Genomic DNA, 27,148 nt, shown 5'->3' with positions numbered 1-27,148 from the left:
AACAGTCGCCTTGACATGTGAGCGTTTCAGGCCACCATCAGGTAAAGCGTCTGTGTGGTGTATGTGCAGAAACTTAAATAATTACATATTTCACAAGTACTATTATTTTCTCAGTCACAGTAGAAGCTCTCTCACAACTCTGCACGTATAAGCAGGATATTTCTGCTATATCAACATTTTGAGATATGGTTAGTTGATCTTAGAGGTAAAAATATACTTTTTCTGCACCTGGATTTGTAAATTAGTGCATAATTCAGGTTTATTGATTAAAGTCTTTATGTGAAAGACTTAAACCTCCATGTGAGGTTCTGTTTTTGTCCAGCAGAGGGCAGCACATGATCAGCTCTCAGTAAAAGACCCACTTCCTGTGAATCAGTCCTGAGTTTAAAACGTGACTTTGCAGAAATAAAAGTGAAAGTGTCTCAGAGTGAAGCCTGAGCTGCTGTCAGGAGAAACCTCCCTGTTTTCTTCTGAAGACCAACTAAGTTCATCTGTTTCTTCTCAGCTACAGACTCTGATACTGGTGAGTTCAGCAGGAAACACATTTACTGACTTTCTACTAACAACTTTAACAACAACTAGGAAGCTGGGAACTTTTCTATTGGACTCAGGTGACATACAGAGAACAATGTAAAAGAAAGATGATGAACCACAGCATTTAAACATTTTAAACAAACTGTTTTAACTTGTTCTCCATGATCTGTCCTCAGAGTTCAGAAATGTCTTCTGGCAGCAACCTGAGGTCTGAGGATCAGTTTCTGTGCTCCATCTGTCTGGATGTGTTCACTGATCCAGTCAGCACACCATGTGGACACAACTTCTGCAAAGCCTGCATCACTCAGCACTGGGAGGAAAATGAAAGATGTCAGTGTCCTGTATGTAAGAAGGTGTTCAAGATGAGACCTGAGGTGGAAATCAACACCTTGATCAGAGAGATGGTTGCTCAGTTCAGACATGAAGCCCAGCAGGAAGCCAGCAGCAGCAGCTCAGCTGCTAAACCAGGAGAAGTTCCCTGTGACGTCTGCACTGGAACCAAGCTGAAGGCCCTGAAGTCCTGCCTGGTGTGTCTGCTCTCCTACTGTCAGACTCACCTGGAGCCTCATCTGACCACTCCACGTCTGAAGAAACATCAGCTGATGGAGCCTGTGGAGAACCTGGAGGACAGGATGTGTCTGCAGCACGATAAACCTCTGGAGCTGTTCTGTAGGACCGACCAGACATGCGTCTGCTTAGTCTGTCCTGTTCTAGACCACAAGAACCACGAGTTTGTTCCTCTGAGAGAAGAATCTGAAGGAAAGAAGGCAGAGCTGAAGAAGACCGAGGCTGAAGTTCAGAAGATGATCCAGAGCAGACGAGTGAAGATCCAGGAGATCAAAGAGTCGGTGAAGATCAGTAAAGATGCTGCAGACAGAGAGAAAGCAGAAGGTGTTCAGGTCTTCACTGCTCTGAAGGAGGCTGCTGAGAGAGGCCTGGAGGAGCTCATCAAGGAGATCCAAGACAAACAGAAAACTGCAGAGAAACAGGCTGAAGACTTCATCAAAGATCTGGAGCAGGAAATCTCTGAGCTGATGAAGAGGAGCTCTGAGGCGAAGCAGCTCTCACAGTCTGAAGACCACCTCCACCTCCTCCAAAGCTTCTCCTCCCTGAAAGCTGCTCCACCCACCAAGAACTGGACAGAGGTCAGAGTTCATCCTCCATCATATGAGGGGACTGTGGTGAGAGCTGCTGCTCAGCTGCTGGAGAAGATGAAGGAGAAGATGGAGCTGAAGAGGGTCCAGCAGTATGCAGTGGATGTGACTCTGGATCCTGATACAGCTCATCCTAAACTAATCCTGTCTGATGATGGAAAACAGGTGAAACATGGAGATGTGAGGAAGGAGCTTCCAGACAACCCAGAGAGATTTACTCCATCTATTTGTGTTTTAGGACATCAGAGTTTCTCTTCAGGCAGATTTTACTTTGAGGTTCAGGTTAAAGGAAAAACTGAGTGGGATTTAGGAGTGGCCAGAGAGTCCATCAACAGGAAGGGAGACATCACTCTGAGTCCTCAGAAAGGTTTCTGGACCGTTTGGTTGAGAAATAGAAATGAGTACAAAGCTCTTGATAAACCTTCAGTCCGTCTCCATCTCCAGCCTGGTCCTGAGAAGGTGGGGGTGTTTGTGGATTATGAGGAGGGTCTGGTCTCCTTTTATGATGTAGATGCTGCAGCTCTGATCTACTCCTTTACCAGCTGCTGCTTCACCGAGAAGCTCTACCCATACTTCTGTCCCTGTAATAATGATGGAGGTAAAAACTCTGCTCCTCTGATCATCTGTTAATCAGGATGATTTTAACTCTGATGAATCTGAACCAGATGAAGCTCCATGAATAATGAACCTGTGGGTGAAGAACCTCCAGTCTGAGTGACTCTTAGGTTTTTGTAAATACAGCCATGTTAGTAATCAAGGTGAGAGCAGACTTAAAATTGTAGATTACGTAATAATGTGGACTGTAGCATCGCCTCTGATGTTAAGGTCCCAGTCAGTGAAACTACAGGTGGACGTTTCTGTGGATCATTCTTGGATCAAGTCAAAGGACTCCATGAAATCTGCTGGATTTCCTTAGATAGAAAACCATTAACCAAATTTTCTGGATGATATGATAGAATTGATGTTGTGCTTTGTAAATAAAACTGAATTGAACTGTGACTTTGGACATGATTCAATCCTAGATTTCTCATGTTAATTGTTTTATTGGATGCATGAAGCTAAAAGATGAGAAGCTGTTATTTTAGTGCTTATCAATAATACTGTTGCTAAACTGCTTGATCCAAACCAGGTTCAGTGGGTGTGACTATGTCAAGCCAGGTTTAAGTAATTCAGGTAAAAACCCACCCCCAGCTTTTTTGTTGCTGTTTTTAGGCACTGGGGGGAAAACTCCTGACAGAACGTGTTTATTATGTGAGTCAAATCAAAGCTGTGGGTAGAAGGAATTTCTGGGAATACTCTAAGTTTCAAAGGAATGTGTTTGGGTGAAACGGAAATCAATGGGCTAAAGAAGATGAACTAGATAATGAAATATTTTCTCAGAGTAATCCAGTTAGTACAATTCCTTTTTGGCTATATTCAAAGATAAAAGCAGACATGAATCTAATTGAAAAGAAGAAAGAATGGAAATGAAATGAAATAGGGGTGAAAACAAGTGTATACATTAGACATACTTATTATAATTATCCAGAGATTTACACAGATGGCTCAGAGAACATAACAGGGAGTGTAGGAATAGGGATACCAGAGATTCAAATTTACATTCTAAACTAAACGGTTTTCAATTTTCACAGCAGAGATGATTGCAGTCATTATCAGTTTGCAGTGGGTGGAGGAGGTCAGACCAGATAAGGTGGCGGTGTGCACAGATTCAAGGCAGTAATTGAAATTATTTAGTCTAAAGGAAACATTAGGAAGGATCTTATATAAGAAATTCATCACAGTTTGTTTAAATTGCACAGGGTTTTGTTGGGTGCCAGCACATGAGGGGTAAAAGGAAACGAAATGGCAGATAAACTGGATAAAAATGTGTTAGGGAAGGAAATAACATTATATATTCTATTTGGGAAAAGTGAGGATAAAGCAATAATAAAAGAAAAGAATTAGAAATATGGCAGAAAAGCTGGAAGGAAGACAAGAAAGGGAGGGACTTATATAAAATACAAAAGTCATTACTATCATAGAAGTTAGGAGGAAAAACATAGAAGAGAAGAAGTAACAAAGATATGATATGACATTTGTGCTAAGTCTCTCTGAACTGTTGGCTGCCAGATAAGACCAAGAACAAATGGCCTCTGGAGAGCCCCACAGAAACAAAAACTTTCACTCAGACACACATACAGATGCTCACATATACAGACGAAACTTCACCCGACCAGCATTCAAATGTTTACCTTTCTGCATATATGTGTCTCGTAATTATCTGTGCAAATGAGGTTTTTTGTCGGATGCTTCACATTATATGTGGGAACATAAATTGTGAAGCACCTGTCTTTTTTATCTCCCTCCACTTTCCCAATGTAAATCTTTCTTCAACAGATTCTCAAGTGCAGCGCCTGTGGGCACCGTTTAAAGCGAGGTCTGAGGCAGTTTGCAGGAACGCTCCTAACGGCTGCGCTGATGTAGCAGCGGCCGACTGGCTGCGTTCTTTGGTAACGCAAGGCCTCAGTCAATCGTTCCCCCAAAATGTTTAAGTGTATGTGATGGACGGTTGTACTGGAACAGAACTTTCGATTGCAATGCAAATTGCAGTTGACAAATAAAATTGATTGATTGATTGATTGATTGATTGATAACAGAGAAGCTCCCAGGGAAGAGTTACGCCCACCAAGAAGGCCTTGCAAAGCTGAACCTGCCTGGTGGGAAAACAGAAGTTGACAGATTGATGATTCTGGCTTTTCAATGTTTACCTGAATAAACTGGTGAGTTAGGGGCTTATGTGGCCAATATGGCCCCACGCTCTGTCTTGATCACAAGGGGGAGCAAACAACTCAAGAACCCAACCAGTGAAACAGTCCAGTTCAAGATGATTTATTCCACAGAAGGACAGTCACAGCAATAGTGGCACCATAAAAGAGTCCTTTTCTTCTTCCTTTAAAAACAGCAATTCACCAATTGTCTTAAAAGTCACCAACTAGGACCAGGGGTTTGAGCTCCGCTTAGAAATGATGCCTCTGGTGGAGGCCACCCGTCTGCAGCACACCTTCTTCGATCCCCAGAGGCGCGGGCAGAGGCTCCCTCTGCCCTGATCCTCTGTACTAGGCCGTCTGTTCTGGCATGCAGATCCCACCTGTCTCCTTTGCTCGGCAGTGTGTCGTTCTCCTGCAGGGTCAGCTTCCCTTGCCCTTCTCTTCAAGCTCCTTTATATAAGCCTCTGCTGACACCTGGGCGCAGCTGTGCAATTAGTGAGCTCCTCAGTCAACCAGCCTCAGCCCATTGTGTTTGGGGTTGTTAAAGGGGAAAGCAGAAAAAACAAAACAATCCAAGCATGCAAAACACAACAAACAACTGAAAATAAATACAAAAAAACATATGATTCTTCTAGTTTACATTTTCTAATTATGCTTTTAAGGGTAAAACAGGACAGTCTAATAGCTCCCCATCAGTCAGGAGGATGATTACTGGACTACTCCTCACAGTGCTACCCCTCCATTTCCTTCCGTCTCATGTGTGGCATGTTGAAACCCAGCGTAGTAATAACTCCTGTAGGCATGGGAGGCCCATTCCCCCCTTTTTCCTTCCTCAACCTGTGTGTTTTAGACTTGATCCGAGCTCCTTTCCCCTTGCCAGTATCTATTTTCGGTACTTGTGTGTGTCTATGTAGTAATAAATGTTAGTTTATTATTGAAATCTCTAAATTTTTCAATTTAACATATTTATTTCTCAATATAAAGAACTTTTTGAATCTACAAATTAATGTTATTAAATTATTTATTTATTTTAATACACTGCCTGAATAATAATGCAGGCAGTGTATTAATAAAGCAAATTTTTAGCTAAACACAAGTTATCAGAGGCAGAGAGAGAAAAAAGGATTAAAGAATACGGGATTGAAACTGTGTGAATAAAATTCAGGGAATTGTTTTAGTGCAACAGTTTCAGAGAAGAAGAAAACGTTAAAGCATTAATAAGTTTTTCATTCTTAAAACTGTTTTTAGAACTTAAAACATTAAAAAGAGGCTAACGTCTCTGCTCTCTTTGCTCTGACTACAGGACGAGGCAGCAGCTGTCTGTCTGTGAGACAGGGCTTGAAGCAGCTTGGAGGAGTGCTTGAGACAATAACTCCAGATTGTTACTTTAACAGGATATAACCAATAACACAGAAGAAAGTCGCTCGATTTTTCACTATTCACTGTTATGGAAAAAAAGAAAAGTCCCAACATGTTATAAAAAGCTTTACATTCTATATAAACAGGCTACATTTAGTTTACCTGAGCAAAGAGTTTCCATATGACTTTTAATGTTTCTTGACAAGAGTTTTCTTTTTCTCCAGTGAGAATAATTTTCATTTGCAATGTTTTAGTCTCTCTGAAGGTTAAGTGGAGACTCTTAAACTCTGTATCAGAAAGCTGATCACCCACACTGAGCTAGCCGGGCAGCTCTTAGATGATTCTGTTATTGCAACAGATTAGTTTATTATCTTTCTCAGCCATTACAGAGTCTCTAGCTATGTTTACATGCATAAAATGTCACGATCGGATTAAAATGTAATTGGATTAAATAATCGGATTGTACCGTTTATATGGGCACACAATTAATGTATCTGATCATAATGTGTGTTTCTATGCATCTGGCTTTATTCAGAAAATAACCACTCTGGCCTGATCAGGTATCAAATTCACCTTAAAATAAAACAGAAGAAGAAGTTCCATCGTTGCTAAACTACAAAGATAGTAAACAAGCCAGTATAATATGATTTTGTTTGTCTTCTGAGCGCCCAGGCTGGACTTGCACCAGGTTCTAATTATGCTTGAATCGTTGCTGAGTAAGCAACAATTATGAGATATTTTATCTTTTGGAACAGAAAGGTTGAATTAGGAACCCTGATAGTTTTGCTTCCTGACATATTTCGGCACTTGCCAATCTAGAAATATGTCAGGTTTACGTCGGGCGCACATGCTCACTCAGGTTAATTTGCCTCATTCGGAAATAACTTGAGCCTGACAAGTGATTACAAGCACGTTGATCAGATTATCACTGGGCATAAACCACGTCTCTCATTCGGAATACAATTTCATTCTGACTGAGCTCAATCCAATCATCATATTCAGATTGGCTCGTTTACATCACGCATTTCTATTCTGATCGGTCGTTTATTCCGATTACCTTTGTCCATGTAAAAGTAGCTACTGTCTCTAGCAAGGCAACATTTTCAAGGCTCACTTCAGCTTACTATAACCAAATGCCTTCAAAAGATTATTTAAGAATTAATGCATTTAACCCAACAATTTGGCCTTAGTGCTGTCCTCAAGCACACATAATTTCCTCTGCCTGCAAGCATTCATGAAATCTTTGGGTTCATGTGATCAATCATTCTAACAATAACATAATAACAACAAATCATTTGGGCGTGCTCCAATGGTGCAGGGATAGTGAACACAACCCATGTATGGAGGCTTTAGTCCTTGATGCAACGGACCTGGGTTTGAGTCTGGCCTGTGGTCCTTTACATGTCTTCACCCCAATCTCAAACCCCCTTTGCTGTCAACGTACCTTGCAAAAATAAGCCATTGCTATATTGAAATAAATAATGCATGAATAAGCCTTCTCAAAGCACCGTTAGGAAGGTGTTACAGACACAGAACAAACTGGTGTTTCCACCGGGTTGCGGGTAGAAACTCCAGTTTTTAAAGACTTCGTCTACCTGGACACCTCTGCATACAGCCCAGTTCTGTTCCCCCAAACAAGCGATCACACATTAAATACTTATTTTGTAGGAAATTACTCTCGAAACATAAACTATACTGTAACACTGTCAGTTTTAACATGTGAGAGAAATGGTTTACAGATATTCAGCTGACGCTCCTATAATATTGTCGAGGGAAAAGGGAATGAGAAAGAGCCCTGAATGATAATCAGATTAGCTTCTTATAGATCAGCAGGGACACGCCACTGCCAGAGTGGAACATCCCTCACATGTCGCCACTAGAAACTGTTTTCCAGTCGGGCAATATCAGCCAGACTGTGGGTTGGCATGGAGGCCAAGGTTATCCAAGTTTACAAGCTGCTCGCAGATAACTGACCATTTATTTACCAAACAATTGTCCATTGCTCTGTATGCCACATCTGTGACATCCAAAATGCCTGACAATTATCTGTTATGTTCCCAATAACTGGTTTCTACAGCTTCAGCAACCTCTAGCTTAATGTAATATCTAACTCCACGCTCTGAATTTGATCACTGGACTCGTTCCTTGATCGGCCATGTTGATCCTAGTAATTTGACTCTGAATCTGAAGAGTTTTCCTGTGATACCAGATATCCAGCTATCAGTTCTGGTTCATTAAGTTATGCTAGAATATCTATTACCCCCACAAAGTCACAATTTTTAATGTTCCATAAGGCTTCTACTGCTGTTACTACTAATAAACAGGTGGAAAGTAATGCCGTTCTTGGTTCTTCAGAGTTCCTTAGGAGCTGTTGTTGGCACAAATGACATCATCAAGCCCCGATTTTCAGCTAACGAAAGGATATTTCTGCTACCAGCCTCTCGCCCATTTAGTGCTGGAGCTAGGGGTCAACAAACAATCGAAGCAGAGGAAGCGGAAGATTGTTAATTTAATAGTACTGGCCTAATCCTACTTGGCTCTGAAGGCCCATTTTTACCCCGGTTTAAGATTTGACAGTAAATGAGAAAAGCATTGATCAGAGGTAAACATTGTAATATGCATATTTAATTTATTGGAATTCTAAGGAGACAGAGTTTTACATTACCACTCTGAAGTATTCATTACAAGCTGTTATCCTGGCGATGCAAAACGTTCTGTCTGAATTTTAACAAATTTGAAAAAATTCTATATGCCTGCACATTTTTCTGGTAAAACACTGCCTAACCAGAACTAAATATGGACTTATTTCCCCCACAAGGTTCACTTCAGCTCTGACTACGAGGACACACGTTTTACTCTCATTTTTGATCAGGTGGACTGCCAGTTATTTGACATCTTCCAAAATTGTTGTCTAAGACCTGTTTCAGCAACCCGAGTATGGCTCAACCCTAGATGAACAAGTTGGAGAGATTTCTTAACACACAAAATGTCTTACACACACCAGCAAAAACACAATCTGTCATAGAATAACATCCAAAACACGGATATATCTGGAGATTCTCAGCAGTTGTTTACATCTTCATGAATCATTCTTGATGGCATGAAACTTTCTGACATTGTTGATGAGATCTCTGGCACCAGACATCAGGTTTCATTGGGTACTTTTATATTTAACAGTTATCTTACCAGTCATTGCCATGCTGGAGTGACCTTAAAGGAAGTAAACAGTCGCCTTGACATGTGAGCGTTTCAGGCCACCATCAGGTAAAGCGTCTGTGTGGTGTATGTGCAGAAACTTAAATAATTACATATTTCACAAGTACTATTATTTTCTCAGTCACAGTAGAAGCTCTCTCACAACTCTGCACGTATAAGCAGGATATTTCTGCTATATCAACATTTTGAGATATGGTTAGTTGATCTTAGAGGTAAAAATATACTTTTTCTGCACCTGGATTTGTAAATTAGTGCATAATTCAGGTTTATTGATTAAAGTCTTTATGTGAAAGACTTAAACCTCCATGTGAGGTTCTGTTTTTGTCCAGCAGAGGGCAGCACATGATCAGCTCTCAGTAAAAGACCCACTTCCTGTGAATCAGTCCTGAGTTTAAAACGTGACTTTGCAGAAATAAAAGTGAAAGTGTCTCAGAGTGAAGCCTGAGCTGCTGTCAGGAGAAACCTCCCTGTTTTCTTCTGAAGACCAACTAAGTTCATCTGTTTCTTCTCAGCTACAGACTCTGATACTGGTGAGTTCAGCAGGAAACACATTTACTGACTTTCTACTAACAACTTTAACAACAACTAGGAAGCTGGGAACTTTTCTATTGGACTCAGGTGACATACAGAGAACAATGTAAAAGAAAGATGATGAACCACAGCATTTAAACATTTTAAACAAACTGTTTTAACTTGTTCTCCATGATCTGTCCTCAGAGTTCAGAAATGTCTTCTGGCAGCAACCTGAGGTCTGAGGATCAGTTTCTGTGCTCCATCTGTCTGGATGTGTTCACTGATCCAGTCAGCACACCATGTGGACACAACTTCTGCAAAGCCTGCATCACTCAGCACTGGGAGGAAAATGAAAGATGTCAGTGTCCTGTATGTAAGAAGGTGTTCAAGATGAGACCTGAGGTGGAAATCAACACCTTGATCAGAGAGATGGTTGCTCAGTTCAGACATGAAGCCCAGCAGGAAGCCAGCAGCAGCAGCTCAGCTGCTAAACCAGGAGAAGTTCCCTGTGACGTCTGCACTGGAACCAAGCTGAAGGCCCTGAAGTCCTGCCTGGTGTGTCTGCTCTCCTACTGTCAGACTCACCTGGAGCCTCATCTGACCACTCCACGTCTGAAGAAACATCAGCTGATGGAGCCTGTGGAGAACCTGGAGGACAGGATGTGTCTGCAGCACGATAAACCTCTGGAGCTGTTCTGTAGGACCGACCAGACATGTGTCTGCTCTCTCTGTCCTGTTCTAGACCACAAGAACCACAAGTTTGTTCCTCTGAGAGAAGAATCTGAAGGAAAGAAGGCAGAGCTGAAGAAGACCGAGGCTGAAGTTCAGAAGATGATCCAGAGCAGACGAGTGAAGATCCAGGAGATCAAAGAGTCGGTGAAGATCAGTAAAGATGCTGCAGACAGAGAGAAAGCAGAAGGTGTTCAGGTCTTCACTGCTCTGAAGGAGGCTGCTGAGAGAGGCCTGGAGGAGCTCATCAAGGAGATCCAAGACAAACAGAAAACTGCAGAGAAACAGGCTGAAGACTTCATCAAAGATCTGGAGCAGGAAATCTCTGAGCTGATGAAGAGGAGCTCTGAGGCGAAGCAGCTCTCACAGTCTGAAGACCACCTCCACCTCCTCCAAAGCTTCTCCTCCCTGAAAGCTGCTCCACCCACCAAGAACTGGACAGAGGTCAGAGTTCATCCTCCATCATATGAGGGGACTGTGGTGAGAGCTGCTGCTCAGCTGCTGGAGAAGATGAAGGAGAAGATGGAGCTGAAGAGGGTCCAGCAGTATGCAGTGGATGTGACTCTGGATCCTGATACAGCTCATCCTAAACTAATCCTGTCTGATGATGGAAAACAGGTGAAACATGGAGATGTGAGGAAGGAGCTTCCAGACAACCCAGAGAGATTTACTCCATCTATTTGTGTTTTAGGACATCAGAGTTTCTCTTCAGGCAGATTTTACTTTGAGGTTCAGGTTAAAGGAAAAACTGAGTGGGATTTAGGAGTGGCCAGAGAGTCCATCAACAGGAAGGGAGACATCACTCTGAGTCCTCAGAAAGGTTTCTGGACCGTTTGGTTGAGAAATAGAAATGAGTACAAAGCTCTTGATAAACCTTCAGTCCGTCTCCATCTCCAGCCTGGTCCTGAGAAGGTGGGGGTGTTTGTGGATTATGAGGAGGGTCTGGTCTCCTTTTATGATGTAGATGCTGCAGCTCTGATCTACTCCTTTACCAGCTGCTGCTTCACCGAGAAGCTCTACCCATACTTCTGTCCCTGTAATAATGATGGAGGTAAAAACTCTGCTCCTCTGATCATCTGTTAATCAGGATGATTTTAACTCTGATGAATCTGAACCAGATGAAGCTCCATGAATAATGAACCTGTGGGTGAAGAACCTCCAGTCTGAGTGACTCTTAGGTTTTTGTAAATACAGCCATGTTAGTAATCAAGGTGAGAGCAGACTTAAAATTGTAGATTACGTAATAATGTGGACTGTAGCATCGCCTCTGATGTTAAGGTCCCAGTCAGTGAAACTACAGGTGGACGTTTCTGTGGATCATTCTTGGATCAAGTCAAAGACTCCATGAAATCTGCTGGATTTCCTTAGATAGAAAACCATTAACCAAATTTTCTGGATGATATGATAGAATTGATGTTGTGCTTTGTAAATAAAACTGAATTGAACTGTGACTTTGGACATGATTCAATCCTAGATTTCTCATGTTAATTGTTTTATTGGATGCATGAAGCTAAAAGATGAGAAGCTGTTATTTTAGTGCTTATCAATAATACTGTTGCTAAACTGCTTGATCCAAACCAGGTTCAGTGGGTGTGACTATGTCAAGCCAGGTTTAAGTAATTCAGGTAAAAACCCACCCCCAGCTTTTTTGTTGCTGTTTTTAGGCACTGGGGGAAAACTCCTGACAGAACGTGTTTATTATGTGAGTCAAATCAAAGCTGTGGGTAGAAGGAATTTCTGGGAATACTCTAAGTTTCAAAGGAATGTGTTTGGGTGAAACGGAAATCAATGGGCTAAAGAAGATGAACTAGATAATGAAATATTTTCTCAGAGTAATCCAGTTAGTACAATTCCTTTTTGGCTATATTCAAAGATAAAAGCAGACATGAATCTAATTGAAAAGAAGAAAGAATGGAAATGAAATGAAATAGGGGTGAAAACAAGTGTATACATTAGACATACTTATTATAATTATCCAGAGATTTACACAGATGGCTCAGAGAACATAACAGGGAGTGTAGGAATAGGGATACCAGAGATTCAAATTTACATTCTAAACTAAACGGTTTTCAATTTTCACAGCAGAGATGATTGCAGTCATTATCAGTTTGCAGTGGGTGGAGGAGGTCAGACCAGATAAGGTGGCGGTGTGCACAGATTCAAAGGCAGTAATTGAAATTATTTAGTCTAAAGGAAACATTAGGAAGGATCTTATATAAGAAATTCATCACAGTTTGTTTAAATTGCACAGGGTTTTGTTGGGTGCCAGCACATGAGGGGTAAAAGGAAACGAAATGGCAGATAAACTGGATAAAAATGTGTTAGGGAAGGAAATAACATTATATATTCTATTTGGGAAAAGTGAGGATAAAGCAATAATAAAAGAAAAGAATTAGAAATATGGCAGAAAAGCTGGAATGAAGACAAGAAAGGGAGGGACTTATATAAAATACAAAAGTCATTACTATCATAGAAGTTAGGAGGAAAACATAGAAGAGAAGAAGTAACAAAGATATGATATGACATTTGTGCTAAGTCTCTCTGAACTGTTGGCTGCCAGATAAGACCAAGAACAAATGGCCTCTGGAGAGCCCCACAGAAACAAAAACTTTCACTCAGACACACATACAGATGCTCACATATACAGACGAAACTTCACCCGACCAGCATTCAAATGTTTACCTTTCTGCATATATGTGTCTCGTAATTATCTGTGCAAATGAGGTTTTTTGTCGGATGCTTCACATTATATGTGGGAACATAAATTGTGAAGCACCTGTCTTTTTTATCTCCCTCCACTTTCCCAATGTAAATCTTTCTTCAACAGATTCTCAAGTGCAGCGCCTGTGGGCACCGTTTAAAGCGAGGTCTGAGGCAGTTTGCAGGAACGCTCCTAACGGCTGCGCTGATGTAGCAGCGGCCGACTGGCTGCGTTCTTTGGTAACGCAAGGCCTCAGTCAATCGTTCCCCCCAAAATGTTTAAGTGTATGTGATGGACGGTTGTACTGGAACAGAACTTTCGATTGCAATGCAAATTGCAGTTGACAAATAAAATTGATTGATTGATTGATTGATTGATTGATAACAGAGAAGCTCCCAGGGAAGAGTTACGCCCACCAAGAAGGCCTTGCAAAGCTGAACCTGCCTGGTGGAAAACAGAAGTTGACAGATTGATGATTCTGGCTTTTCAATGTTTACCTGAATAAACTGGTGAGTTAGGGGCTTATGTGGCCAATATGGCCCCACGCTCTGTCTTGATCACAAGGGGGAGCAAACAACTCAAGAACCCAACCAGTGAAACAGTCCAGTTCAAGATGATTTATTCCACAGAAGGACAGTCACAGCAATAGTGGCACCATAAAAGAGTCCTTTTCTTCTTCCTTTAAAAACAGCAATTCACCAATTGTCTTAAAAGTCACCAACTAGGACCAGGGGTTGAGCTCCGCTTAGAAATGATGCCTCTGGTGGAGGCCACCCGTCTGCAGCACACCTTCTTCGATCCCCAGAGGCGCGGGCAGAGGCTCCCTCTGCCCTGATCCTCTGTACTAGGCCGTCTGTTCTGGCATGCAGATCCCACCTGCTCCTTTGCTCGGCAGTGTGTCGTTCTCCTGCAGGGTCAGCTTCCCTTGCCCTTCTCTTCAAGCTCCTTTTATAAGCCTCTGCTGACACCTGGGCGCAGCTGTGCAATTAGTGAGCTCCTCAGTCAACCAGCCTCAGCCCATTGTGTTTGGGTTGTTAAAGGGGAAAGCAGAAAAACCAAAACAATCCAAGCATGCAAAACACAACAAACAACTGAAAATAAATACAAAAGAAACATATTTTCCCCTGTGTAACACTTACACATTTAACCTGTGAGGAACATCATGAATAATTCAGCATTAATAGTATCGTTAATGTAACAGACTCAGAAAATGTCATTTTTCTCTAAATCGTGAGCCGTTATACCTTGAAATGTGTTGCTGTAACTCAACCCTTTCAATTTAAGGATTTTAATCCCCTTTTTAGTTTCTAACGTTGTTACCTTTTGTAATTACAACATGGAATTTATTTTTTTTTATTTTTTGGTATTATCACACTGCAAAGATATTTCTAATTGTCAGAATTATAAATATAAATACATGTTATAAGAATTATTATTCTGAAGTCACTATGGCCTCACACCACTCGGACAGAGGAGGCCTGGAGACCTGATGTCTGTGTATAAGATCCACTGTTTTCTGATTTCAAGGCCAAATGCTGCAGCTGCTGAGGGATACTGATTGTTTACGATAGACTGTCTTTGTTTTGTCTCATGGGAAGGCCACGGTGCAGTATTAGGGGAAGCCCGAAAAGTGACACAGACAGAGACAGGGCAGACAGAGACTGCAGCGGAACCGTGGGGTGCGATTACTTTCCATCTATGTGAATCTCTGCTCTGTTTCTCAATAAAAGTGCTGGAACGTCATACCACCGTCTCGTCATTTAGTAAAGATGGGAACTCAGTTACTATTGTTTAATATTCCACCCAAAACTCCCACAACAATTTGGCGTAAACGAACAAGATCTCCGACCGACGAGCGAGGGAGTCCGGGGACAGGAGCTGCTTTGGCCAACCTGGAGAGGTTATCCGGCCTCTGGTACCCCGAATGGATTTTCAAGGGACGTGGAGGAGCTCCTGGTCTCGGAGCGTCTCTGGGCGTCGGCGCGAAGATCCGAACCTTTCTTTCATGAGACGGTAAGGGGATTATTTTCCAGCTCTTTTAAAAACAAACGCAATTGGTCAAAAATGCTTGCAAGCTTTTAAATTTTAAACCCCATTTTAAAGTATACCTCAAGAAATTTTAAAATTTAAAACTGTAAACCTAAAAGGTAGTAAAAGTAAAAGCCGGTAGAAATAATGAATTATATTTAATCCTTAAGGCAAATAAAACAGGGTTCGCAATACCGAACGGTAACTAAGGTTTAAACATTAAACTAAAATTCAAAATTTAATTAGAATACGTTTTCAGCTGAAATACGGACTTTCCCACAAGGGGGGAGGAGTGGCAGAGTGATTTTCACCTGGAGAACAGGTGACCGGCTGAGCAGTTTCCAGCTGGTCCATTAAAGTCCTCTTGTCTTGGGTTTGTGCAAGAGGCTGTCCACCTCTGTTGTGGATGAAAGCGGCAGGGATGCTTAAGTCCTTGACTGTTGCGAAGACGTTTGCAGCTTTGATAAGTGGGGACCCCGACCATTATACCAAAAAGCCGACCATCGGATGTGAGGCCTTTCATTTAGTTGGTCGATCGTGCTAAGGACAAGTAGAAAATAATAATAAAAAGCAAAAAAAGGATAAAATAAATAAAAACAAACAAAAAAAAGTCTGGATGCAGAAGAGTCAGTGTAATGGGTCAAAGGCAGAGGTTTTTCAGGGTCAAGCCTAGCCCCAGGGTGAGACGTTCGATTTCATGCTGAAAAACGTAGGGGCCCAGACGCATGACATGCATAAATGATTTGAAATGATTTGATTAAACATGCAGATTTCTCACATAGGGGTTATTATTATTACTATTATTTTATTTTATTGCAGTACTGCTACTAAATAATAAAAATAAAATTAAGAGAAAAAAGAAAAGCGAAAATTGAATAAAATGGATAAAAACAAGGAAACGGAAACGAAACTAAAAAGGCGTTGCACCGGGGAAGCGTTTACGTGGGGACCGATTAGGCACTTCCGTTGTGGATAAAATTGGTCTAAACTGCTAATAGCGACGTATAACTTTCAAAAATGGGTAAGCGTCCAAGTGTCTGCGAGACACAGAGTTGTGTCCTTGCGGGACTGAAGCGTAAAACCGCGTGTGGACGAAGCATCGGGGGGTCGTAACCAGCGCACGCTCTCCACCTTTTAAACTAAGCGGGAACTTAACGCGTTGAAAACATCTTTCGGCGTTGACATTTAAAAATTATGAAAAACTATTTAAGATGGTGAAAAAGCAGGCCTGCATGTGTTTGTCTGTCTGAATGTCATCGTTTGTATGTAACCGTACGTATGTATGTATCTATGTAACTAAACGTTCGTCTGTGTGAATTAATTCGGGGTAAAAGTAATGTTCATGGTTTCAGAATGTTCATTTGTTTTGGGAGAACTGCAGCTCCGTAATTCAAATGACATTTTAAGCATGGACTATGTTAACAATAGAGGTACAGTAAAAGAGAGATTTAAATAACAAAGTTTGTTTTTTTAACATTAAATATCAGGACCAAATTAAATTGATACACGGAGAGATTAACATGGCTTGAACGGAAATATTTCAGCTTTGTTAGAAATTGGAAATAAGCTTTACATAAGCTTGTTAAGTTTACTGTTTTACAAATTTAGGCTGAGATCCTATCACTTGTTTTTTAGCCCTAAAGGAATTTAAAATTACTGAGATCTCATTGCTTACAATAATAATGATTCATCACAAACCAGTCCAGTTGAAAGAAGTTTAGATATACAAGATTTTTTATTTAAATAGATGAGGGAAAACTGTGCTTTGAACAAACCTGTATGGAACTAAATATGAATTGCTTTTCTAAGGGTTTTCTATTCATTTATTTTATTTATTTTTTGCTTGGAATTTGAATGCAACTAATGAGAAATTTTGAAAAGCGTCAAAATATCAGAAGGCCACGTTACACGCGTCATCAGTTACGAAATCATCTGATTTTATTAGTTAGCTGCGCTGAGGCGAACCTCAGAGGGACAGTATAACCTGAGAAAGACAATAGATATGAAAAACAAATCTGACCATGATGTAAACATCTGAATGTTTATGGCGAGGCTGGGTCTGTGTGTTCTGGCCTGGGGGCTGATCCTTGGGACAAGGACTTAAGGTGATGTCATTGACTTCAGCCTGATCCAGTTTTGAGTTTTATTTTGTCAGAGACAAAGTTTGATTTATTTTTTATCCTTTTGTTTCTTTTATCTTTGTCATGTTAGAGGGAACACTGTAGTTAAAATGTTTGTGACTGTTTTGCTGTAATTTCTTTTCAACCTATGGAGCGTTTTCTTTGGCAAAAAATGCTGGCAGAATTCATTCTGTTTGCAGGCGTGAGGACTGGAGGATGGGCTCTTGATGAGAAGGAGAATGTTGGGCTGCTGAATTTAGACATTGGACTGGAAAAGGACATTGAAGGACTATAACTGAGGCATCGGACAACCTTCGACAACAAACAGATGAGTTCTGCAGACACGACTTCATGCATTTCACTTCAGATTTTGTTGTACACAATTAAAACAAAGACAGTCTATCGTAAACAATCAGTATCCCTCAGCAGCTGCAGCATTTGGCCTTGCAATCAGAAAACAGTGGATCTTATACACAGACATCAGGTCTCCAGGCCTCCTCTGTCCGAGTGGTGTGAGGCCATAGTGACTTCAGAATAATAATTCTTATAACATTCCTCTCTTTTTTTTTTTTTTTTTGATGATGGCGTCGTCAGCATCAAGACAAAACAAGATGACCCACCACTTGAAAATGTGAACAAAACACAGAGGAACCATTTCTGTAAACTCGTAAAGTGGGACCCAAAGGGTTCCCGTGTTGGAACCGGGTAGTGCTGGAACTTTTAATACAGATCAACATGAATGCTTCATAGAGCTTTAACACACAAGATCAAAGATTTAGCTTTTGTCCACAATTTAGGATTCATCTAATTAGGTAAGGCCTGTTTTAGGTACCTATGCGCACATTATTTTAAAATTACATTAGACTATGGTAAGCTAAACCTGTTCAGTAACCAAGGTCGAATCCGTCTACTCTGACCCACCCTGAATACCCTCCTACTCCTTTCTCCACTCACCCCTACGATGGACAATAATCCACCACTCCAAACTTACAACACCAGGAGCAAAGGCAGGAGAGGTTCAGTGCGGGCAGGGGAAACGCCAGAAAAAGCTACCCCTAGGGGGCAGTAAAAACTGGCAAGCCCCCCTCCCAGGGAAATCTGCTCTCGGCCAATCTGAGCCTGAAAACCCCTCAAATTGTTAATAAAGAAATTAGTTTTTTATTTTCATCTGTCAACCAACACATTTTCCAGCTTGTCACTGCACATGTTTCACATTTATAACAAAAACATTCAACCTAGCTGCTGAAATATCAATATTATCTCTGTTTCTGAAGCCTTAGATGATTTTAACTTTAGTAGTAAATTTGTTTTTGGAAATATTCAAACTAAGCAACTGTACCTGGAACTCTCTTCGTTTAATCTGTCCCGCTTTCATTATTGATAGGAAGACCTCCAAAAATCCAAAGTTGATGTCTGACTTGAAGGTATCTGTAGAATCAGCTTTTTTAGACCATGCTCATTTTGTAAAGCCTCAGAACTTCTAAGTGACCCCTGGTGGAGAAATGAATTATAGCATGTGAGGCCCTTACAGGACCAGCTTTAATATCTGTCATCATTCTTTTGGGTTCAAAATCAGCATCATAGCCTCACCATCTCAACATTCTGGATGATTCTTCTAGTTTACATTTTCTAATTATGCTTTTAAGGGTAAAACAGACAGTCTAATAGCTCACCATCAGTCAGGAGGATGATTACTGGAATACTCCTCACAGTGCTACCCTCCATTTCCTTCCGTCTCATGTGTGGCATGTTGAACCAGCGTAGTAATAATCCTGTAGGCATGGGAGGCCCATTCCCCCTTTTCCTTCCTCACCTGTTGTGTTTTAGACTTGATCCGAGCTCCTTTCCCCTTGCCAGTATCTATTTTCGGTACTTGTGTGTGTCTATGTAGTAATAAATGTTAGTTTATTATTGAAATCTCTAAATTTTTCAATTTAACATATTTATTTCTCAATATAAAGAACTTTTTGAATCTACAAATTAATGTTATTAAATTATTTATTTATTTTAATACACTGCCTGAATAATAATGCAGGCAGTGTATTAATAAAGCAAATTTTTAGCTAAACACAAGTTATCAGAGGCAGAGAGAGAAAAAAGGATTAAAGAATACGGGATTGAAACTGTGTGAATAAAATTCAGGGAATTGTTTTAGTGCAACAGTTTCAGAGAAGAAGAAAACGTTAAAGCATTAATAAGTTTTTCATTCTTAAAACTGTTTTTAGAACTTAAAACATTAAAAAGAGGCTAACGTCTCTGCTCTCTTTGCTCTGACTACAGGACGAGGCAGCAGCTGTCTGTCTGTGAGACAGGGCTTGAAGCAGCTTGGAGGAGTGCTTGAGACAATAACTCCAGATTGTTACTTTAACAGGATATAACCAATAACACAGAAGAAAGTCGCTCGATTTTTCACTATTCACTGTTATGGAAAAAAAGAAAAGTCCCAACATGTTATAAAAAGCTTTACATTCTATATAAACAGGCTACATTTAGTTTACCTGAGCAAAGAGTTTCCATATGACTTTTAATGTTTCTTGACAAGAGTTTTCTTTTTCTCCAGTGAGAATAATTTTCATTTGCAATGTTTTAGTCTCTCTGAAGGTTAAGTGGAGACTCTTAAACTCTGTATCAGAAAGCTGATCACCCACACTGAGCTAGCCGGGCAGCTCTTAGATGATTCTGTTATTGCAACAGATTAGTTTATTATCTTTCTCAGCCATTACAGAGTCTCTAGCTATGTTTACATGCATAAAATGTCACGATCGGATTAAAATGTAATTGGATTAAATAATCGGATTGTACCGTTTATATGGGCACACAATTAATGTATCTGATCATAATGTGTGTTTCTATGCATCTGGCTTTATTCAGAAAATAACCACTCTGGCCTGATCAGGTATCAAATTCACCTTAAAATAAAACAGAAGAAGAAGTTCCATCGTTGCTAAACTACAAAGATAGTAAACAAGCCAGTATAATATGATTTTGTTTGTCTTCTGAGCGCCCAGGCTGGACTTGCACCAGGTTCTAATTATGCTTGAATCGTTGCTGAGTAAGCAACAATTATGAGATATTTTATCTTTTGGAACAGAAAGGTTGAATTAGGAACCCTGATAGTTTTGCTTCCTGACATATTTCGGCACTTGCCAATCTAGAAATATGTCAGGTTTACGTCGGGCGCACATGCTCACTCAGGTTAATTTGCCTCATTCGGAAATAACTTGAGCCTGACAAGTGATTACAAGCACGTTGATCAGATTATCACTGGGCATAAACCACGTCTCTCATTCGGAATACAATTTCATTCTGACTGAGCTCAATCCAATCATCATATTCAGATTGGCTCGTTTACATCACGCATTTCTATTCTGATCGGTCGTTTATTCCGATTACCTTTGTCCATGTAAAAGTAGCTACTGTCTCTAGCAAGGCAACATTTTCAAGGCTCACTTCAGCTTACTATAACCAAATGCCTTCAAAAGATTATTTAAGAATTAATGCATTTAACCCAACAATTTGGCCTTAGTGCTGTCCTCAAGCACACATAATTTCCTCTGCCTGCAAGCATTCATGAAATCTTTGGGTTCATGTGATCAATCATTCTAACAATAACATAATAACAACAAATCATTTGGGCGTGCTCCAATGGTGCAGGGATAGTGAACACAACCCATGTATGGAGGCTTTAGTCCTTGATGCAACGGACCTGGGTTTGAGTCTGGCCTGTGGTCCTTTACATGTCTTCACCCCAATCTCAAACCCCCTTTGCTGTCAACGTACCTTGCAAAAATAAGCCATTGCTATATTGAAATAAATAATGCATGAATAAGCCTTCTCAAAGCACCGTTAGGAAGGTGTTACAGACACAGAACAAACTGGTGTTTCCACCGGGTTGCGGGTAGAAACTCCAGTTTTTAAAGACTTCGTCTACCTGGACACCTCTGCATACAGCCCAGTTCTGTTCCCCCAAACAAGCGATCACACATTAAATACTTATTTTGTAGGAAATTACTCTCGAAACATAAACTATACTGTAACACTGTCAGTTTTAACATGTGAGAGAAATGGTTTACAGATATTCAGCTGACGCTCCTATAATATTGTCGAGGGAAAAGGGAATGAGAAAGAGCCCTGAATGATAATCAGATTAGCTTCTTATAGATCAGCAGGGACACGCCACTGCCAGAGTGGAACATCCCTCACATGTCGCCACTAGAAACTGTTTTCCAGTCGGGCAATATCAGCCAGACTGTGGGTTGGCATGGAGGCCAAGGTTATCCAAGTTTACAAGCTGCTCGCAGATAACTGACCATTTATTTACCAAACAATTGTCCATTGCTCTGTATGCCACATCTGTGACATCCAAAATGCCTGACAATTATCTGTTATGTTCCCAATAACTGGTTTCTACAGCTTCAGCAACCTCTAGCTTAATGTAATATCTAACTCCACGCTCTGAATTTGATCACTGGACTCGTTCCTTGATCGGCCATGTTGATCCTAGTAATTTGACTCTGAATCTGAAGAGTTTTCCTGTGATACCAGATATCCAGCTATCAGTTCTGGTTCATTAAGTTATGCTAGAATATCTATTACCCCCCACAAAGTCACAATTTTTAATGTTCCATAAGGCTTCTACTGCTGTTACTACTAATAAACAGGTGGAAAGTAATGCCGTTCTTGGTTCTTCAGAGTTCCTTAGGAGCTGTTGTTGGCACAAATGACATCATCAAGCCCCGATTTTCAGCTAACGAAAGGATATTTCTGCTACCAGCCTCTCGCCCATTTAGTGCTGGAGCTAGGGGTCAACAAACAATCGAAGCAGAGGAAGCGGAAGATTGTTAATTTAATAGTACTGGCCTAATCCTACTTGGCTCTGAAGGCCCATTTTTACCCCGGTTTAAGATTTGACAGTAAATGAGAAAAGCATTGATCAGAGGTAAACATTGTAATATGCATATTTAATTCATTGGAATTCCAAGGAGACAGAGTTTTACATTACCACTCTGAAGTATTCATAACAAGCTGTTATCCTGGCGATGCAAAAAGTTCTGTCTGAATTTTAACAAATTTGAAAAAATTCTATAGGCCTGCACATTTTTCTGGTAAAACACTGCCTAACCAGAACTAAATATGGACTTATTTCCCCCACAAGGTTCACTTCAGCTCTGACTACGAGGACACACGTTTTACTCTCATTTTTGATCAGGTGGGCAGCCAGTTATTTGACATCTTCCAAAATTGTTGTCTAAGACCTGTTTCAGCCACCCGGGTATGGCTCAACCCTAGATGAACAAGTTGGAGAGATTTCTTAACACACAAAATGTGTTACACACACCAGCAAAAACACAATCTGTCATAGAATAACATCCAAAACACGGATATATCTGGAGATTCTCAGCAGTCGTTTACATCTTCATGAATCATTTTTGATGGCATGAAACTCTCTGACAGTGTTGATGAGATCTCTGGCACCAGACATCAGGTTTCATTGGGTACTTTTATATTTAACAGTTATCTTACCAGTCATTGCCATGGTTGAGTGACCTTAAAGGAAGTAAACAGTCGTCAGATAAAGCGTCTGTGTGGTGTATGTGCAGAAACTTAATTAATTACATATTTCACAAATACTATTATTTTCTCAGTCACAGTAGAAGCTCTCTCACAAATCTTCACGTATAAGCAGGATATTTCTGCTATATCAACATTTTGAGATATGGTCAGTTGATCTTAGAGGTAAAAATATACTTTTTCTGCACCTGGATTTGTAAATTAGTGCATAATTCAGGTTTATTGATTAAAGTCATTATGTGAAAGACTTAAACCTCCATGTGAGGTTCTGTTTTTGTCCAGCAGAGGGCAGCACATGATCAGCTCTCAGTAAAAGACTCACTTCCTGTGAATCAGTCCTGAGTTTAAAACGTCACTTTGCAGAAATAAAAGTGAAAGTGTCTCAGAGTGAAGCCTGAGCTGCCGTCAGGAGAAACCTCCCTGTTTTCTTCTGAAGACCAACTAAGTTCATCTGTTTCTTCTCAGCTACAGACTCTGATACTGGTGAGTTCAGCAGGAAACACATTTACTGACTTTCTACTAACAACTTTAACAACAACTAGGAAGCTGGGAACTTTTCTATTGGACTCAGATGACATAAAGAGAAAAATGTAAAAGAAAGATGGTGAACCACAACATTTAACAATTTTAAACAAACTGTTTTCCCTGATCTGTCCTCAGAGTTCAGAAATGTCTTCTGGCAGCAACCTGAGGTCTGAGGATCAGTTTCTGTGCTCCATCTGTCTGGATGTGTTCACTGATCCAGTCAGCACACCATGTGGACACAACTTCTGCAAAGCCTGCATCACTCAGCACTGGGAGGCTAATGTTCCCTACAAGTGTCCCCTCTGCAAAGAGCTTTTCACCTCTAGACCTCAGCTGAGAGTCAACACCTTCATCAAAGAGATGGTTGCTCAGTTCAGACATGAAGCTCAGCAGGAAGCCGGCAGCAGAAGCTCAGCTGCTAAACCAGGAGAAGTTCCCTGTGACGTCTGCACTGGAACCAAGCTGAAGGCCCTGAAGTCCTGCCTGGTGTGTCAGGTCTCCTACTGTCAGACTCACCTGGAGCCTCATCTGACCACTCCAGGTCTGAAGAAACATCAGCTGATGGAGCCTGTGAAGAACCTGGAGGACAGGATGTGTCTGCAGCACGATAAACCTCTGGAGCTGTTCTGTAGGACCGACCAGACATGTGTCTGCTCGCTCTGTTCTGTTCTAGACCACAAGAACCACGAGTTTGTTCCTCTGAGAGAAGAATCTGAAGGAAAGAAGGCAGAGCTGAAGAAGACCGAGGCTGAAGTTCAGAAGATGATCCAGAGCAGACGAGTGAAGATCCAGGAGATCAAAGAGTCGGTGAAGATCAGTAAAGATGCTGCAGACAGAGAGAAAGCAGAAGGTGTTCAGGTCTTCACTGCTCTGAAGGAGGCTGCTGAGAGAGGCCTGGAGGAGCTCATCAAGGAGATCCAAGACAAACAGAAAACTGCAGAGAAACAGGCTGAAGACTTCATCAAAGATCTGGAGCAGGAAATCTCTGAGCTGATGAAGAGGAGCTCTGAGGTGAAGCAGCTCTCACAGTCTGAAGACCACCTCCACCTCCTCCAAAGCTTCTCCTCCCTGAAAGCTGCTCCACCCACCAAGAACTGGACAGAGATCAGAATTCATACTCCATCATATGAGGGGACTGTGGTGAGAGCTGCTGCTCAGCTGCTGGAGAAGATCAGGGAGAAGATGAAGGAGGAGATGGAGGCTAAGATGAATAGGGTCCAGCAGTGTGCAGTGGATGTGACTCTGGATCCTGATACAGCTCATCCCTGGCTCATCCTGTCTGATGATGGAAAACAGGTGAAACATGGAGATGTAGGGAAGAAGCTTCCAGACAACCCAGAGAGATTTTCTGAGTGTGTTTGTGTTTTAGGACATCAGAGTTTCTCTTCAGGCAGATTTTACTTTGAGGTTCAGGTTAAAGGAAAAACTGAGTGGACTTTAGGAGTGGTCAGAGAGTCCATCAACAGGAAGGGAGGAATCACTCTGAGGCCTCAGAATGGTTTCTGGACTGTTGTGCTGAGAAATGGAAATGAGTACAAAGCTTGTATTAAACCTTCAGTCCGTCTCCATGTCCAGCCTGGTCCTGAGAAGGTGGGGGTGTTTGTGGATTATGAGGAGGGTCTGGTCTCCTTTTATGATGTAGATGCTGCAGCTCTGATCTACTCCTTTACCAGCTGCTGCTTCACTGAGAAGATCTACCCATTCTTCAGTCCCAGTCCAAATGATGGAGGTAAAAACTCTGCTCCTCTGATCATCTGTTAGTCAGGATGATTTTAACTCTGATGAATCTGAATCAGAACCAGAATCAGAACCAGAATCTGAACCAGATGAAGCTCCATGAATAATGAACCTGTGGGTGAAGAACCTCCAGTCTGAGTGACTCTTAGGTTTTTGTAAATACAGCCATGTTAGTAATCAAGGTGAGAGCAGACTTAAAATTGTAGATTACGTAATAATATGGACTCTAGCATCGCCTCTGATGTCAAGGTCCCAGTCAGTGAAACTACAGGTGGACGTTTCTGTGGATCATTCTAGGATCAAGTCAAAGACTCCATGAAATCTGCTGGATTTCCTTAGATAGAAAACTTTTAACCAAATTTTATGGATGATATGATAGAATTGACGTTGTGCTTTGTAAATAAAACTGAATTAAACTGTGACTTTGGACATGATTCAACCCTAAATTTCTCATGTTTAATTGTTTTATTTGATGCATGAAGCTAAAAGTGTTATTTTAGTGCTTATCAATAATACTGTTGCTAAACTGCTTGATCCAAACCAGGTTCAGTGGGTGTGACTATGTCAAGCCAGGTTTAAGTAATTCAGGTAAAAACCCGCCCCCAGCTTTTTGTTGCTGTTTTTAGGAACTGGGGGGAAACTGTTGGGGTCTTGTTCACGAATGAGGGGAAGATGGAGCGGGAGATGGACAGGCGGATTGGTGCAGCGTCTGCTGTGAAGCGGGCGCTGTACCGATCCGTTGTGGTGAAGAGAGAGCTGAGCCAAAAGGCCAAGCTCTCGATTTACCGGTCGATCTACGTTCCTACCCTCATCTATGGTCACGAGCTTTGGGTCGTGACCGAAAGAACGAGATCCCGGATCCAAGCGGCTGAAATGAGTTTTCTCCGTAGTGTGGCTGGGCTCTCCCTTAGAGATAGGGTGAGGAGCTCAGTCATCCGGGGAGGACTCAGAGTAGAGCCGCTGCTCCTCCACGTCCAGAGGAGCCAGTTGAGGTGGCTCGGGCATCTGGTCAGGATGCCTCCTGGACGCCTCCCTGGTGAGGTGTTCCGGGCACGTCCCACCGGGAGGAGGCCCAGGGGAAGACCCAGGACACGCTGGAGGGACTATGTCTCTCTGCTGGGAACGCCTTGGGATTCCTCCTGAGGAGCTGGCCCAAGTGGCCGGGGAGAGGGACGTCTGGGCCTCCCTACTGAAGCTGCTACCCCCGCGACCCGACCCCGGATAAGAGGGAGAGGATGGATGGATGGACGGGGGAAAACTCCTGACAGAACGTGTTTATTATCTGAGTCAAATCAAAGCTGTGGGTAGAACAGAATTTCTGGGAATACTCTAAGTTTCAAAGGAATGGGTTTGGGTGAAAAGGAAATCAATGGGCTAAAGAAGATGAACTAGATAATAAAATATTCTCTCAGAGTAATCCAGTTTGTACAATTCTTTTTTTTTTTTGCTATATTCAAAGATAAAAACAGACATGAATCTAATTGAAAAGAAGAAAGAATGGAAATGAAATAGGGGTGAAAACAAATGTATACATTAGACATACTTATTATAATTATCCAGAGATTTACGCAGCTGGCTCAGAGAACATAACAGGGAGTGTAGGAATAGGGATACCAGAGATTCAAATAGACATTCCTAAACGGTTTTCAATTTTCACAGCAGAGATGATTGCAGTCATTATCAGTTTGAAGTGGGTGGAGGAGGACAGACCAGATAAGGTGGTGGTGTGCACAGATTCAAAGGTAGTAATTGAAATGATTCAGTCTAAAGGAAACATTAGGAAGGATCTTATATAAGAAATTCATCACAGTTTGTTTAAATTGCACAGGGGTGGTATGGATATACAGTTTTGTTGGGTGCCAGCACATGAGGGGTAAAAGAAAACGAAATGGCAGATAAACTGGCTAAAAATGTGTTAGGGAAGGAAATAACATTATATATTCTATTTGGGAAAGCAATAATAAAAGAAAAGAATTAGAAATATGGCAGAAAAGATGGAATGAAGACAAGAAAGGGAGGGACTTATATAAAATACAAAAGTCATTACTATCATAGAAGTTAGGAGGAAAACATAGAAGAGAAGAAGTGATAAATATAAGATTACGGGTAAGTCATATTAATAAATAACATTCTATATAGAATAGGGAAAGGAACAAATGAACAGTGTGTAGTTTGTGCAGAAAAATAAAATGTTGAACATTTATTAAGGAAATG

The 27,148-nt window shown here is 41.2% G+C and overlaps 2 protein-coding genes across 3 annotated transcripts; both read left to right on the top strand.

The window, feature by feature from the left end:
• Positions 1–450: 450 nt before the first annotated feature.
• On the top strand, positions 451–25,354 carry LOC118561126 (E3 ubiquitin-protein ligase TRIM21-like). 2 transcript variants are annotated; one of them, XM_036133020.1, is made up of 3 exons: positions 451–523; positions 711–2,353; positions 25,024–25,354. In XM_036133020.1, exon 2 carries the CDS (start codon positions 720–722, stop codon positions 2,316–2,318), a length of 1,599 nt encoding a protein of 532 aa, XP_035988913.1. In that variant the 5' UTR covers positions 451–523; positions 711–719; the 3' UTR covers positions 2,319–2,353; positions 25,024–25,354. The 2 variants fall into 2 exon arrangements, with proteins under 2 accessions (XP_035988913.1, XP_035988914.1); XM_036133021.1 differs by lacking the exon at positions 25,024–25,354 and having other exon boundaries at positions 454–523; positions 718–2,568.
• Positions 9,468–24,958, top strand: LOC118561092. Its single transcript, XM_036132874.1, has 3 exons — positions 9,468–9,540; positions 9,728–11,332; positions 23,333–24,958. Exons 2-3 carry the CDS (start codon positions 9,737–9,739, stop codon positions 24,956–24,958), a joined length of 3,222 nt encoding a protein of 1,073 aa, XP_035988767.1. The 5' UTR covers positions 9,468–9,540; positions 9,728–9,736.
• Positions 25,355–27,148: the final 1,794 nt, after the last annotated feature.

The sequence above is a fragment of the Fundulus heteroclitus genome, unplaced genomic scaffold (genome assembly GCF_011125445.2).
Source record: "Fundulus heteroclitus isolate FHET01 unplaced genomic scaffold, MU-UCD_Fhet_4.1 scaffold_56, whole genome shotgun sequence".
Lineage (NCBI taxonomy): Eukaryota > Metazoa > Chordata > Actinopteri > Cyprinodontiformes > Fundulidae > Fundulus > Fundulus heteroclitus.
This window is presented reverse-complemented; position numbering and strand designations above follow the sequence as displayed.

What these genes read in the sequence shown, in the direction of transcription:
- LOC118561092 (XM_036132874.1), top strand. Translation starts at nt 9,737, where the DNA reads ATGTCTTCTGGCAGCAACCTGAGGTCTGAGGATCAGTTTCTGTGCTCC. An exon ending in CTGCTCCTCTGATCATCTGT is followed by an intron (nt 11,333 to 23,332) that starts TAATCAGGATGA and finishes ATCTGTCCTCAG; the next exon opens with AGTTCAGAAATGTCTTCTGG.
- LOC118561126 (XM_036133020.1), top strand. Translation starts at nt 720, where the DNA reads ATGTCTTCTGGCAGCAACCTGAGGTCTGAGGATCAGTTTCTGTGCTCC.